The sequence below is a fragment of the Gobius niger genome (assembly GCF_951799975.1).
Source record: "Gobius niger genome assembly, chromosome: 9".
NCBI classification, from domain to species: Eukaryota; Metazoa; Chordata; class Actinopteri; order Gobiiformes; family Gobiidae; genus Gobius; species Gobius niger.
In genome coordinates, this window is record NC_136860.1 from 11,135,574 (window position 1) to 11,152,104 (window position 16,531).

General features: G+C 41.6%; 1 protein-coding gene across 1 annotated transcript in view; it reads left to right on the forward strand.

Moving 5' to 3' along the window:
* The first annotated feature begins 2,143 nt into the window (after positions 1-2,143).
* gypc (glycophorin C (Gerbich blood group)) overlaps positions 2,144-16,531 on the forward strand; it is a 43,647-nt gene continuing 29,259 nt past the window's right edge. The window contains exons 1-2 of the mRNA XM_079563000.1: positions 2,144-2,412; positions 9,794-9,887. Coding sequence (XP_079419126.1) covers positions 9,821-9,887 — 67 coding nt within the window. The 5' untranslated portion in view covers positions 2,144-2,412; positions 9,794-9,820. The remainder of the gene's footprint in view (positions 2,413-9,793; positions 9,888-16,531) is intronic.

Sequence of the window (16,531 nt, forward strand, 5' to 3'; positions counted from 1 at the left end):
TGGATTAGGGGAAATTCACGTGTAGTTAAAAGTATTACCAGTCAAACTTGTGATTCTTGTAACATTAGTGTGCAGGAGGGAAAGTCTGTCTGAACGCCACAGCTCCAAGTCTCTACTGAAGGACGTTCTGTAGGTGCCTTCACAGATGAATTCGTGGAAGTGGGTAGGAAAAGGAAGGAGGAAGCGGTTCCGGAAAAAGGGCCCCACTGCCGTACTCGAGAGCAGAGAAAGTCCATGTCACATGAGGCAACCACGTGAAGCCTCAAGACGCCAATAGTTCTGCCCCAGAATTAATATTACAAAAAACATCAAATCCCATCAATTACAGAAGCAAAAAGCTAGTAAAAGATATCCATGTAAAAGCAGCATGTGTCTCCATATAGTGTTGACATTACAATTATACAGTTTATAATCATTACATGGCTAATAATATAAAGTAATATGAAATTAATGCCATTTTCACATCCACACACTAAATCTATCTGTTTAACCCGGACACTGTAAAATGTTAACTGTTGTTTTGACAACGAAAAAAAGAAATTTTATGTTGAACCAATCACAAGTTTACATTGTTCTCGATTTGAAGTTGAAATAACACAGCTAAAAATGGTCAGAATATGATCATTTTTATTCAGTTAACCTTAGACAATTCAGCTCATTTGGATCCTTGGTCTGACATGAGCTGACAAGTGAAACCCAAAATTTATATCACATTAGACAGTCTACATCATGGAACTACTCATATAGGTAGAAAAGCGCTATATACTGTATATATATGTGACTTTTTACCATTTACAGATCATCTGAGTTAATATACAATACTCAAGATGAAATGAATTCTTGATTTAAAACAACTGCATGAAAGACTAAGTTGATATAAATGATGTTTTTCACTTTAGACAACTGAAAGCAGTTATGTCAACCTAAGAATCCACATGAACTGAACTATATAAAGGAGGTTGACTGAATTAAAATTCTCACATTGTGACAATTTATATCTGTGAGTTATTTCAATTAACTTCAAATCGACGACCATGTAAACTCGTGATTCGTTCAACCTACAAATTTCTTGGCAGTCCTTTTTTTGGTTGAAGTTTACATTTTACAGTGTATGGGTTAAATAAATAGCTTTAGTGTTTGGATGCAAAAGCGTATTATTGCTTTATTGACACGTGGGTTTTATACTACTATTTTTCTTACATTCTCATATTGTGAAGATTTATAGCTGTCAGTTCAATGAATCAACAATGTAAATGTCATTGATTTAACATAAGATTTCTCGGCAGCCCTTGGAATTATTTTTATTGAGTTGAAACAACAATTTCATCTTAACTATTTTTTATTAACTCAAATGATCTGTAAACGGTAAAGAGTCGCATGTATATTTATAGCACTTTTCTACCAACATGAGTGAGTGGTTTAAAACAAGTGCACGAAAGACGCTGTTAAATTTAGTCAATTGCTGCAGATAGTTGATATAAATGATGTTTTATGTTCGGTTATGTCAACCTAAGAATCCACATGAACTGAACTATATAAAGGAGGTTGACTGAATTAAAATTCTTATATTGTGACGATTTATAGCTGTGAGTAATTTCAATTAACTTCGAATCGACAACAATGTAAACTTGTGATTTGTGCAACGTACAAATTTCTTGGCAGTCCTTGGATTTTTTTTTTTTTTTTTTTTACAGTGTATGGGGAAAAATAAATAGGTTTGGTTTGGATGCAAACGTGTATTATTGCTTTAATAACATGTGGGTTTCATACATATTTTATATACGTATATAAGTTCCCATATTGTGACTATTTCTAACTGCCGGTTCAATGAATCGGCAGCCCTTGGAATTATTTTTATGTAGTTATTGAGAAACAATAGTTTACATTTTACAGTGTATAGTTGTGTTTTTTTCAATACTGTACTAAGGAGTCCAAAGTACTTTCAGAAGCCTTAAAATCATCAACATGCATGCCTTGTCCAGTTGTCGTAATTGTAATTCAATTTCCCCTGCTCGCTCCCCTCTCATTCCTCTTGCAGCGGGCCGGCCCTGCTTCCTGTTTCCTGTGGGCCTATCTGTGCTCGGGACAGCTGCAGATCACTGATAGATGGCTCCTCTCTCTCTCTCCCTCCCTCTCTCTCGTGTGGGACGCTCCCGTCTATGTCTCCGAATCTACCCCCCGCCCCCGCCTAGCCCCCGACAAACAACAGCTGAGGGCTATTTCCACCACCGCAGAGGGACGGGAGGGGTCCGGCCAGCCAACACACAGCAACGGCCCTATATGCAACTGCGGGGGGAAGAAGAGAAAAAAAAACTCTCTCTAACTTGTTTCACGTGATGAACGCAGCGGGGCGAGCGCGGAGGTCCATTTTCACGTGACTCACGGGGAGCGAGAAGCGAGCAGAGAAAAGGGGTGAGTAAACCTTGAAATTCGCGGACGGTGCACGTCGAACGGTGTTAGCAATTAGGAGTAGGCCCGTGAATCGTCCGGGCCGCTTCCTTCAGACGGACCTTTTTTTATGAACTCAAGAGGAACCCGAGGCATTTGTGGGCAGGAAAGTTGTTGAGGAGAAGGAAAAAATACATGTTCAGCACAAGCCGAGCGAGGCGGAGTTGTCAAGGCAACTTAGGAGCCGGAGCGGAGGAAGCTGAAGTGTGAGGCGTGATGCTCGAGTGGTACCGAAGAAAGGAGTTAGTGGAGAAGTTAACTTTAATGAACACGCGGCAAGTCGTTTGAATGTGGAATGTGAAGACGGTCTTCTGTTCTGAATAGCCTTGCATATTTGCTTCTGATTTCACAAATTCTTAACGATGGCAAGTGAAAAAAGCACATGGTATTACTTAAAGCCTTGTGATACGGGGTGGCACAGTGGCGTAGAGTTTAGCACTCTGACCTGAGGTGGCAGTAGTGAGTATAATAAAATGGCCAACCTGCATCTAGCCCCTTTAAGGCCCTGTCCACACAAAGTCAAGCTCAGGAACGCAAAAATATTCGATCAATCTAGAGCAGGGGTCCTCAAACTCTGGCCCGCGAGATGATTGAATCCGGCCCCTTCCTTGTAGAGCACCAATCCCTGAGTATGTAAAAAAAAAGTATGTTTCTAGCCCATTCCTGTGCAGAGTTATGATTTTTTTTCCCAGCCACAAGGGGGCAACTTAAATAAAAAAATAAAAAAAATCCACACTTGTCCAGCAGAGGGCACTGACATAGGAGATCAGGACGTAAACAACACATTATGGCCACGTGGTAAATGAAGCTTTACACCACAGAGTGTGGAGTGAATGAATAATGACTACGGTACTTTGGGAAACTTGTGACACAGGCTTGTAAAGCGCAATCAAAGTGTAAGCTGTTATTGTGAAGACTTGATTACTATTTTTGTACACCACTACAGCAAAACAAATATGTGCCTGGAATCAAGTGTGATGTTGTGGATATAGCAGTGAGGACAACTGTGCCAGGCGAGTAATCTCTACTCCACAATGAGGCCTGCTGCATTTTGGTCTGGGTCATACAATTCTGTGTTATAGCCAACCCGGCCCGGCCCCCCATCACAGTCAGGATTGATTATGTGGCTCCCAGCGAAAAAAGTTTGAGGACCCCTGATCTAGCGTATCATCCATACCGGCGTTTTGGGGGTCTGTATAAATGAACATTTTCCAAACAAGGTCCCAGGGCGATCTCAAAAACGGCGTTTAGGTGGCTCCATTGTTACGGCGTCTCCGCAACTTTTACTGTTACTGTTTACATTTCACAATTACATTTTGCAGCAGTTTTATACACATGACTGGCTTCATGTGGACGGGCACATTGACTGAGCTGGCTCCGTGTTTATAAAGAATGGTTGTGAAACTTTACCTGTTTTGTCTTGGTGTGGATAGAGCCTAACACGCGCTGTCCTGACCAAATAAATGAACACAGTAATTGCATGTGTTGCTTTCTAGTTAAGTACTGGCTTTGTCAATTTGCAAAATGGCTTTCCCCGTTTTTCACTGCTTTTAACTGTCCAGTCTAATATAACCCATAGGTAAAAGGTTATTACACATTGTTACATAGCACAGACTTTGTTCTAAATCTGGTTCGTACAATGTATCAAGTGTAGAAATAAACTGTTGCCAAACAGATCATCACCCAATACCTGTAAAAAGCATAATACCCCCTCGTTTCTCACTGTAAAACCAAGTCGCCTTATTTAATTGGACACGACAGATCTGGTTTGCGTGTAGCGCCGGCTCCTGACTCACCAGATAATAGCAACACTTCAAACGGATGTGTAATTGCTCGGGCTGATTATCATGCTATCAGCAATCTAATCAAGTCCTTGTGGAACTTGCGCAGCGACACGATATTCTACACCCTGTATTAGTTAACCTATGGGCCACGTGCGCTGTCACCGCCCCATGTGACTGTGTTGAAGACAATAGGAATTGACAGAAACGACAGCAGAGCAGTCACTATTTCAGTCTTCTCTCAGGGGGTGTTAGTCATGAGCCTGTTTGACAGACGCACTGAGGCGTTATTCATTGAATCGGGATTGAAAAGGCTTAATTGGTCGCACTTGCCAATATAGCATGCCTCAAATTGCCTCCACTACAAAGTGTTTCTCGCTAACGGCAAAAAAATCCCAAAACAACAAAGTAAACCCATCAATTTGAACCTGGCTCTATCCACTATTAAGATTCTGTAGCCAATTCTGGGCATTTTTGTATTTTATGTTTTATATATATCCCGCGAGAGGTATTCCAGGCATGTCCTAGTGGGACAAGGCCTCGTGGAAGACCTAGGACACGGTGGTGGGACTATGTCTCCGAGCTGGCCTGGTGTCGCCTCGGGGTCCCCCCAGAACAGCTGGAGGAGGTGTGTGTGGACCGGGAAGTTTGGGCATCTCTGCTGAGACTGCTGCCCCCGCGACCCGGCCCTGGATAAAGCGGAAGAAAATGGATGGATGGATGGATGGATGTTTTATATAAAACCATAAATTGACCTTTTACCCCCTAATATTTATGACAGCAAAACATTCTAATTGATATCTCTCAATTAGTAAAAGTTTCCCTATTGACCAGCAGTGTCTCGCCTAAAAGGACCTGTGTGTAGTTTGTTTCCAAAGAATAAAATGGGAAGCTGTTAATTATGTCCAAACTAATTCCTTGCTTTCCTAACACATTCCTAACTTCCAGATTCTTCACAGGGATGAGTTTATGAGCACTTTTCACAACTTAAATAAACGTAAAATGGCAGTAGATTTTGTCCGTTTAAAAAGCCTCATGATGCACACTCCAGAACCGTAGGTGGCGGTGTTTCAGTAATGTTGACAATTCCACTGATTCACGGCAAGGAAGAAAGTTTGTCCCCGTTGTGTTCCCGTACAGGTGGTCAATTGGGGGCGCAATTTGGTTTGGTTTCTACTTATTTAAAGCAGTACTAAGTAACTCGTGCCCCTAGAGGCCATAAGCACAGCTGCAGGTGTCGTAGCAAGTTGCATTTTTTTTATTCATTAATTGTCCGTGAGAGTAAATACTACACTGACAGAAAAGACAACGGGACAGAGGGATATTGTACATCCAATTACACAATGGACATCATTGTTTTCAATCAAACTTGGCTGTAAATACTGTTTAAGTGGTGCTAGCCCTCAGTTAGCTTTGCCCATTAGTCTGTTAGCTTCTTCTTCGTGATTCCATTAGTGTGTATTGGTTGCTCCGGTCCGGTGGCAGTCAAGTTGCAATTGTGGTTTTCTGGCCAGACACACCTGGGTAGATGAAATCATCCCATGAACACTTGTATTTCCCCCCAGAGGGACTACGAAAATGATTTATTATGGTAAACAAATTACTTAGTACTGCTTTTAGTACTTATTTAAAAATGAGTATAAAAACAATATAATGCAGTATTACTCAAGCAGAAGTATCTGTACGTTCACCCATGAACTCGAGCCATCACTGCCTATTGTTCCAGGGCGAGCAGTGGCCTTGACAGCACGAGGCCCGGTTCAATCTGAGGTATGTGAAGCTCGCGTCTGCTTGGGTTGCCTACACTTTCTCCTACAGCCATAAAACATCCCCTCGTATCGGTTTACATGACAGCCGCGGTGGGCATTTCACCTGTGCCTGACTCCAAATGAGTACGCAGTCAATGGGTCCAACTGAAGTATTGCAATAAAACTTTCTTTCACTTTCTAATGTAAGCAGAAAACAGGGCGCCCGCCTGGATGCTTGGACGTTTTGTGAAAATTGCCTGATGAAAGCAGCGTAATACTTCATTTACAGTATTGATTTCAAACACCGCGTCACCCCACAATAATGAAATCCATAGATCAGTGGCTCTCAAACTTTTCACACCAAGCACCACCAGGCTGAGATCAGGTCTAAAACAGATCTAATATAGATCTATTGGACTAAATTATGACCAAACTGGATGTAAGCCAGATAAACAGCTCACTTTAAAGCGTTTGCTACGGCATAAATAAAAGTCTCTCATTAAAATGAACAAAGACTATATTGCCGTTTGAGAACCACCGATGCATATTAAATGGAAGATGTAGCATTTGCAAACTATGAATAATCAAGACCATTTGGGCCACATAAGAACCTAGTTAGAAAACATTACAGCAGTCAATTTATTTACTTGGCAATTACCGCTGAAAATTAGCATAAAAGCTAGCGGCCATTTACGTTTCTTGAATGTAATGCTATGCAGGGCATATCGTGAAGCAGATATAGTCTGACTGTGACAATTTTGTTTTAATTGCCAACCACAAAAGTCTGTACTTTAATAAGTTTAGTAAATGAAGCTGGTTGTTTGTAAACATGAACGAACAAAATGGGCAAACAACAGAATTTTATTATTATTATTATTAATTTTATTTTTTGGACAGTGGATTAAAATGTGTTCTGTTTTCTGGCTCTGCAGCTAATTATTATTTCAATAATCGACTAGTCAACAATTATTTTTAACTTTTTTAATTTCTTTGCTAACAATAACTTATGCCTTATAATCAGAGTAAGGGCCTTGTTTCATGTGCATTTCCCAAATGAATTTGCTGCATTATTTCTCATGAACATAAATAAGAGCAAACTACTGTAACACATTCTCTGCTTACAAGTGAATGTACTACGCCTGCAGGATTAATGAAGCTGCTACGACTGAATGTCATCTTATTAAGATTTTATAAAGATTAGCAAATTGTGTTTTACATTAAATAGTCATTTCACAATTCATTCACCATATTAAAAACAAGCAGGCACATGAATTTGAGCATAATTTAACATAATATAACAAATAACTAAAGCAGTATGTATAAGAAAAGTTTAAAAAAGTATATTTATAATGCACAATTCAGTCGTTGGATGTTTGGATTACTCATAGACTGTAAAAAAAAAATGTCTTATGCTCACTCCTCCCCTTTTACCATAATGACCACGGTCGTGGGGGAAGTCATGGCGGATTTACAGACTCCCCCTCCCCAGCTCTGACGAAGCATATTCCTAAAAAGGACATACGAGCCGTAGACTCGGCCCTTGCGTGACGTGTAGCTCGCGCTGCTCCAATGCTAACAGTCCGAGCCTCATTAAGTACGAGATTTAAAAAATTCTTTTTCCGAAAACCAGCCTGGTTTCATAAATTGTGATTAACCCAGCGTTATCTCAGGAGGAATATCTCGCCTAGTCTAGTGATGAAAAAATTGAAACCAGGCATTAAATTTGTTTTTAAGGTGTCTAAACTCCAATGCTTTTCAATGGGGCACTAGTGGCGATATGGAGGTACTACAGCAATGGCGGAGCAATGGCGGCCCCCAGTGTCGTGGTCATAAAGCAGAGCAGCCAGCGCCCATTGGGATTACTACTATAACGAGGAAAATTTGATCAACTTTATTCTATCAAGGTAAGTCTCTCATGCTCCATTATCCTGCCTGGTGCACAATAAAGCCTTTTGGTGCATCGGAATCGAGCAAACTGGTGAGACGTCAGAGCCCAAACTCGGATGTGCGTCAGCGTCCGCCATGATAAGAAGCGTCCGAATGGTGCTGCCAGTGAGGAACGAGGGAGGGAAAAGAGCCTGTATGCTTCCTGTTGATTGACAGGCACACATTCATTCAATGATAAAATAAAAAGATTCTGCACAAGCCAAACTTTATAAAAGTGACAAAATACACGTTAGAGTCACCACAGCTCAGTCGTATGTCAGTGTGTTAAAGAGTAAATGACCCAAATGAAGTCAGTTTGTGCTTTTGCTTTCATTTAGTAGAAACTTCAGCCACATGGATCATTTGCAGACATTGCAGAGGGAAGAAGCAGACCTCACTGTGTGTTCATGCGGAATCTTTCTCTGAGGATGAATCAAAGGACAGGATTTGGTGGAATATTTGATCAGAGCATTTTTTATTTCTCTGATGAAGCTGTAGCTGAAGGTAAATCTGAAACAGCTTTTTATCATGAATCATCTGTTTTCTGTGTGGCTTCACATCATCATTGTGGCTCATGTTTGAGTCATTGAAGTCAATGGCAGCAGTTGGAGTGTTTTTGTAGTCCAATACTATATGGATGATGTCGTTTTTCTGAAGCAGCTGTTGGTGATGTCACTTCCCCGTTGTTTCCGCCGCTGGGTGAGGACGGTCGGGTTGTGCAAACGCAGCTGAAGCTCTAGTCCCTAATGGCATAGGGATCTAACAGTTGACCTGAGCACGTGACAAGGGGATAGGAGCTAGGATAAGGACATAGGAGCTATTATTGGAGGAATTTGGAAGCAGCCTTTGTCTCCATGTGTCCATTAAAGTGCACTTCTCGGTAACTACAATCGAAACGAGAGCAATGTGTGAAAACCCCGCGTGTCAACATGGTACCTCCTATTTTTGGGGAAGACATGGGGTTTGCATTTCAGGTGCTTGTGCATAACTGTGGCGCTGTTGTGATGCGTAAGTGAAATAGTGCTCAAGACAGAGCGAAATAGTGCTCAAGACAGAGCGAGTCAAAACAAGACTTAAAAATGCATTTAGCAGTATTTTATCTACACTCTTGCCTCTTACTGTAATTGATTAATTCTATGTTGATGTTTTTATTGATTGTATTTGTTTTCTTATATTTATGCAACTGTGAAGCACTTTGAATTGCCTTGTGTATGAATTGTGCTCTACACATAAACTTGCCTTACCTTGCCTTACCACTCTTTTGATATGCACGCCCTCCCTTGCCTCGCGTGTCTTCTTCTCCCTAGGGGTAACATGAAGGCAGGTAAACACTGCCCCCTAAAGTTCCTGGTGTCGCTTGATTTGCGAGAAAACGCATCGCCAGGGCCGAAAAAAATACTCAAACCGTCTATACATTTTATAAAAGCGATTCGTCAGTAATCGACAAATGGTTATTATGGCCCTAATGTTCTCGATCACTGTTTTTATAATATCAGACATGAAAAAGGCCTGTGTATCAAATTATAAAGCGTTTTTTTTTATGATTTATCTTTGATTGTGAACACGCTGGCTAGTTGCCGTTAGCATTGCAGACTGTGAACTGGAAAAGTGACCCTGTGCGTTGTAAACATGCTGATAAACTCATCTTTGAGAAGAATCAAGATAATTGAAAATGCCTATGGAAAGTTGGGAATGAGTTCGGACCAAAACCAACACTTCTTGTTTGTGAACAACAACAAAAAAAAATCATGTACGGGGCCTTTAATGCGTTTACTTTGCTGCTTCAAACTCCTCAAACTCCTCCGAGCACATTGCTGCTCTAGTGACTGACTTGTTATTATAGAGGCTGGCCACGGCTTGATAGTTGTTTGCTGTTTCTTTTGTGCCCAGGGATCAGAGAAAGCTCTCCGGCGTGTGATGGACAAAGGAGTGATGACAACACCTTCTCTGCAGACAGAAGCCGCCGCAGTCACACTACATACAGGTGCGGCTCTGAACCCTTTTGCACACTCATTATACACAATGTCCCGACCAAATCTAAAGCTACAGAGGACAGGTAGAGCAACGCTGTGTGAGTAAAGTATGAGCGAATGACTGCTGCTGATCCTTGTTTTCTATGTGAGCAAAGGTTTGAATCCCAGCTCCCGCAAATGCACACCGTCGTTGTGTCCTTGGGCAAGACACTTCACCCGACTGGCCTCTAGTGTCTGCGTACATTGGTGCATGAATGAGAGAGTGAATGGGTGACTGGTTCCTTACTGTAAAGCGCTTTGGGCCTGATAAAGGTAGAGATGCACTATATAAGTTGAGTCCATTTACAGTTTGTATACTGGCCACAGCTGCCCTGGGGAGGACTGATAAAAGCAAGGCGGCCAATCTGCGCCATCGTGCCAAGGACAGTCTGTACCTGCAGGAGTCGGGATTTGAGCTGGCCAACTAGGATATAAAATCTACATCACGATATACAAAAGAAATATCACGATAACGATATATCTGACGATATAATTGACAATGGACAAATCACTTCAAGATCTCAGCCTCACGCCTATTGGGAAGATTAATTCAGTGATATTTTATTCTTTCTTTTTTTTTTTAGGCATGCTAATTTCCTTGCAAACATGATCTACTCACATCCTTCATTTCATTTGACTTTTTAAGCACTTGTCCCCGTGTTCTACAGTCAGTGTTGATGGAGTTGAGCGCAGCATAAATTTGATCTTGTCCACAACAATATAAAAAACTACAATGATATCAAAAAATTATATTGCGATACGATATGGCCCACCCCTACGGCCAACCTTTCAGTTAGAGGATGCCCCGCTGCACCATCTGAGCCACTGCTGCCCCTGTATTTTTGATTGAAAACAGTATCGTGAAATGACAAATATCATGAATGATAGTTGCTCATTACCTTTTACAGTGGGAGCTTCTGAATCGTTGGCCTCAGCCCGAAACATTTGTGAACCTCTCTCTCAGTTTTTTGAGTTGCAACGAGCCTAGTCCTGGTACTTTTTGAGAATCCATTACAAATCCATTACAGATCTTAGAAGCCAAGGCGGTTGGGCCTGGTTGCCATGGTGTGAATGAATCATAGTGATCGGAGTTTTCTTGTCGTGCTCGTTTACACCAACAATAAGTGATTGTGTGCTGCCGTTGTGAGTGAAGGCTGCAGTGACATTTAGAATGTGATTCATTTGGAAGAACACCAACATGCTCTGAAATCATCTCTGATGAGAGGTGGAGGAGACATCGTAGAGAAATAGTCCCCTTACTCTGCAACTAACTTCAATCTTGTTCAATCTATGGAAAAATAACCATTGCTGATCCACAGTCTGCTGGTTTCTGGTGACTTGTGAGAAAGTGTGGTGTAATGCATCAAACTGGTATATCTTCAGGACCCTCCCTCAATGATGTGCAACCCAAATAAAAACATGATCATTTGCAGTTTGGCCCCATTTTATTACAATTAATATACAATACAATACTTATTGTTACTGTTGTTTCAAGCGTTTACCACGCGGCTAGCTATCAAAAAGTATCTCAAACTAGATATCAACTGATATTTTTGACAAAGGCTCACAACCCACTTCAAGGTCCCCAAACCACCAGTTGAGAACCACTTGTGGAAAGCCTTTTTCTGTAGCACTATTTTATAATATTTATGTTGATGTCGCGACAGGCTCATTCAAAATCCAGTCTCTCACTCCACTGTTTTTTCCTAATATATATATATATATATAATTTCACTTTTTTTGTGCCATAGGGCCCTGAGTAATAATCATACACCTTATTCAAAAATATATGTTACTGTTTAAAGGGGGGTAGCATGCAAAATCAAAAACAGACCTGGGCGGTTTCCCAAAGCTTGGTGCCTTTCTTTGCCTTCTGTCCAACCCAAGCCTTGATCCATAAAGATCTGCTCATGGAACACACTTCAGAGGGAATGGAAGTGACATCACAAAATAAAAGAAGGAAGATCATTATGTGGGGGGTAGTTCAGCTGAGGAGGCGGGATTCTGAGGGCTAGTGGAGCAAAGTCAGTAAATATATTTTTATTGATTAAAGCAGGGCTCAAACTAAATAAAAAGCAGTTACATTTCATTAAACCTACGCCGGCGTTCTCCAGATGTTTTTTGTTGGCTAATAAATAGTAAATAAAAATCGAAAGGGGAATAAATACATTAGTAATGAAAATTTAAAAGTGGTTGACATCAATTAAATGAAATGCTACAAGGCTACACTGACTGACGTGCCATTGCCCGATTAGCCGCATGCTAACCAAAGCCAGGACACCTGCCTCTGCTGGACATGAACTTTGGAACAGCTGATCCATGCCCACATCAGACCAAGGCAAGGCGAGGTACTATAGGCTATGGGAAACAGCCCTGGAGCGGCGTTTCGAGCCACTTTGCGCATCTTTGAGTAATTCTCGAATCTTCAACAGAGGTTATTCTGTGGCTCTTTACGCTGTACATTAATAATCGGCCAGACTCATGTCCTACCGCGGGATTTCAGATGCACGCTGATGATGCAGTGGTTTATGCGCGAGAGAAAACTCAGGTCTGTCATTGAATGTTAAAAAGTTTGCTTTGCCTCAAGTTTTAAGTCCATATCCGAACAACTACATTGACAGATAAATGGGCACAAGATCCAGCAGGTGTCAGAGGTCAAATACCTGGTTTGTTGCTGCATCCGCTCATGGTCACAGGCCACTGTCACTACAGTCAAACCTCTACAAATGATATATATATAAGAGAGAAGGTTCAAGGAAGCCCATTAGGTCACATCATTATGTTAGTCTGAGGAATTTAAACATTCTATCTTTTGAAAACATTACATTTTCTCGACGGAAGCTGAACTAGAGGCGCTCAGAACGGGAACTGTCAGAGCCCAAAACTAATCACTTCATTTGGACAATCAACTTCCTCTGTACAAGGCACTAGAGCCTGGAACTGTTTACCCAACAAACTGAAGGGAGAATCAAATCGGGTCCTTTTTAAACACAAAATTAAAGACTCTTTAATCAGAGGTCTGAAATGTGACCACTGATCATCCGCTGTGTTGTTTTTGGCAGCCCTTTTAGTTTTAGTCTTAGTCTTTTGGACGAAAATGCTTTTAGGTTTAGTCACATTTTAGTCATTTCAAAGTGTGATAGTTTTAGTCACGTTTTAGTCAGATGAAAATTAAAAAGGTTTTTGTCACGTTTTCGTCTGTTTCATTATAAGAAGTTATAATGAATTTCAATAGCCTAAGTCTTGGAAATTGGGATAAATAATAGCTATCTATTGGCTTTCTATAGCTTTTGACAAACAGATGACACCACGATAGGCACTGGCAGAAGTGGTAGGCCTACTGTGAACAGTACTTTTCCCAAAAGCGCCCGCTCTCCCCGTCCTCTGATCATCGCTTCGAGATTTTTTTAATTTTTTTTTACCAACAGCGCTGTCTGCACATACGTAGCCTACATCAACGTGCTTTCTGCGTTCAAACGCCGCGGTATTGAAAACTGTCCTGAGAAACAATAAAGTCCCTGTGACCTGGATGTCAGACGCTCCGAGGAGGATGTACGCGAGCAGTGACTGCACGCCACGGGGACAGAAAGAGAAAGAGAGAGAGATAGAGGCGCCGCTGCCGCATCATGAGCAGCACGGCGCCGCTCCGGGTCACGTTTACCGTGTGTTCTCTCACTCCGCGCACAAACACTGTTTGTGAACGATCTGACGAAAAACCTTCTCCCATTTTTGTCTCGTCTCGTCTAATTGACGTAAACTCGTAAACGTCTCGTCATGTTCTCGTCCCCAAAGAGCTCATTTTAGCTCGTCATCGTTACGTTATCGTCATTAAAAAAAGGGGCGTCAACGAAAAGATATCGTTATCGTCTTCGTTGACGAAAACAACACTGGTTTGTATTGTGTTGCTTACTGTGAGATTGCTTGAAGATCAGGAAGTGAAGCTTGTAAGATGTTGTTAAAAGATGTGTTTGAGATTATTCCCAAATACCCATAATATCCCCTATTTAAACTTGTGTGCATAAATAACCAAAGATGAAGAAGAAGAAGATCTTTATTTATATAGCGCCTTTCACAGACATGGTCACAAAGCGCTTTACAACATGAGACAATTGTACATTCACTCCATACTCGGTGGTGGAAAGCTACGTTTGTAGCTTCAGTTTCCCCTGGGGGAGACTGTCAGAAGCGCTTTCGCGACTACACACGTCTGCGCCAACGGACCCTCTGACCACCACCATGCATTCACTCACACACACACACACACATCATTCATCCTGGCCTATTGTGCATGTTTTTAGCGGTAGGGGAAACCGGAGTGCCCGGAGGAAACCTACGCAGACACGGGGAGAACATGCAAACTCCACACAGAAAGGCCCCGTGCAGGTGGGAATCGAACCCGGACCTTCTAGCTGTGAAGCGAGAGCACTAACCGCTGCGCTACCGTGCCGCCCAAGATCACCTGCACTTGCTCAAACACATCCGTCGCTAACTGCACCCCGTTAAAATCATGCACCCGCTCTGCGACGTCACTCTCACGCCGCGTCTGGAGCTTCTGCGGAAACGTCTAAATGAACCCGCGTGCATCAAGAGCGAAAGCCCACCTGTTCAGAGCCTTTCGCGCCGCTGCTTGAGTCACCGGCGACGAGAGCTGAAAAGAACTGCCTGCCATCCTTTCACCTGTCGCTCCAGGTGGTCCCTGTCAGCCCGATCACAACACGCACACAATGCAACCCCCGCCGCCACCCTTAGCTCCCGGTGAATCTAGGTGACAAAGCGGAGTCTGAAAGGACGGGAGGTAAAGAAATAATTCAGAAAAAAAAAAAGAGCTCTCCAAGTGCACGCTGAAACGCCGTTGCTTTCAAGCGCATGGAGAGTTCAGACAATAGAGCCGACAGATGGCTCTTAGACGGAGATTTTTTTTCTTAAAATACCTGAGCGGTAGAAAACTAGCAGAGAGTCAGCCCGCGGGGATGGGGATGGAGTATTCCTGGACGATATATGTCACCGAAATCACACAACTTTACAAATTCACAATTTCAGGAAGTTGCCAATGCAATTCTAAGTTAATTTAAAGGGATATTTCAGGATTTTTGACATAGGGCCTCATTTCCTAGTTATCCAGAGTGTTGTTGATTTCTGGAGATATTGTTTTTTTTTTTAAATTCATGCAGTCCTTATATTTAAGGGTTTAGCGGCGCTAGGCTAGTGCTAGGCTAGCGCATGTCTGTGGTAACTAGTAGCCTGCATTAAAAACCTCTTCAAAATCATGGGGTCATCCTCCAAAGGTTGCCATATCTGATTTGTAGAAAGCTCCTTTGCGAATTCCACGTGTAGTAATGCCGGCCGCAGGAATACAAACTACTGTAGAGCCGTTAACCGAGCAGATCACTCCGCCGCAGCGTAGCTTACAACCAGGAAGCTGATGCTGCTCAAATATAAGTTCTTTTAAATGCAAAATTGTTATATTTCCAAAATAATTCAGTCAAACATTTATATGGGTAGTCTGGTGTTATAAGTGATTTGCCTCAGGTGCACTGTGCTTGGGTCAGACTGTTTTTAGTGCAGGCTACTAGTTACTATAGACGTGTGCTAGCCTAGCACTAGCCTAGCACCACGAAACTCTTCAAATATAAGAACTGCATGAATAAAAATATATATATATATATATATATATATATATATATATATATATATATATATATATATATATATATATATCGAGAAATCAACAACACTCTGGATCAGTGGTTCTCAACCTTTTGGAGCCGCGACCCCCATTATAACAGGTAAAGGGGTTCGTGACCCCCCGCCCGGGTTTTACCGTGAAAAATAGGAGCATTAGCCGACATAATTCTTAAAAAACAAAGAAAAAAACAAATGGCTGAAATAAAATTCATCAAACTATGATCAAATAATGGTACTCTGGTAAAGTAGCAAAGACATGCTACAATAAAACATTTGATTATATGCTAATAAAAATATGTATATTTTATCCAAATGATCTGGCGACCCCCCAAATTTGTCTCGCGACCCCCTTGGGGGTCCCGACCCCCAGGTTGAGAACCACTGCTCTGGATAACTAGGAAATGAGGCCCTATGTCAAAAACCCTGAAATTTCCCTTTAAAGAAAAATTAGAAAATTATTATAAAATGCGGGTTTATTACACAAAGAAGTGAGCATTGTATTAGATTTTGAGCTATTATTGCAAAATGCGGCTCTACAGGAGGTCAAGATTCAATAAATCAGCCTAGAACCCGCATGGATCGTGCTGTTGCTTCTATTTGAACACTTAAAAGTCTTGTAATCAGACGCTCTGTAGGAAATACTAAAGCAGAGATGTTGTTGCAAGAGTAGAATGAAAATCGAATTTTGAGAAAGTTTTGTATTGTCTGTGTGTGCATATCGCAGTTTTTTTTTTTAACATTGCTGTCTCCCAGAAATGACCATATTTGGATTACAGCGTCATCTCAGTCGCCTTTCGTGCAACACATGTATACCAAACAGGTCAATATTTGTGAATTTGAATACATTTAAACTAAGATGGTGAGGGAGTAAACTAACACTGACCACTGTTTTCACCATAAGTAAGAGCTTCTCATTGGACGATAATGCATA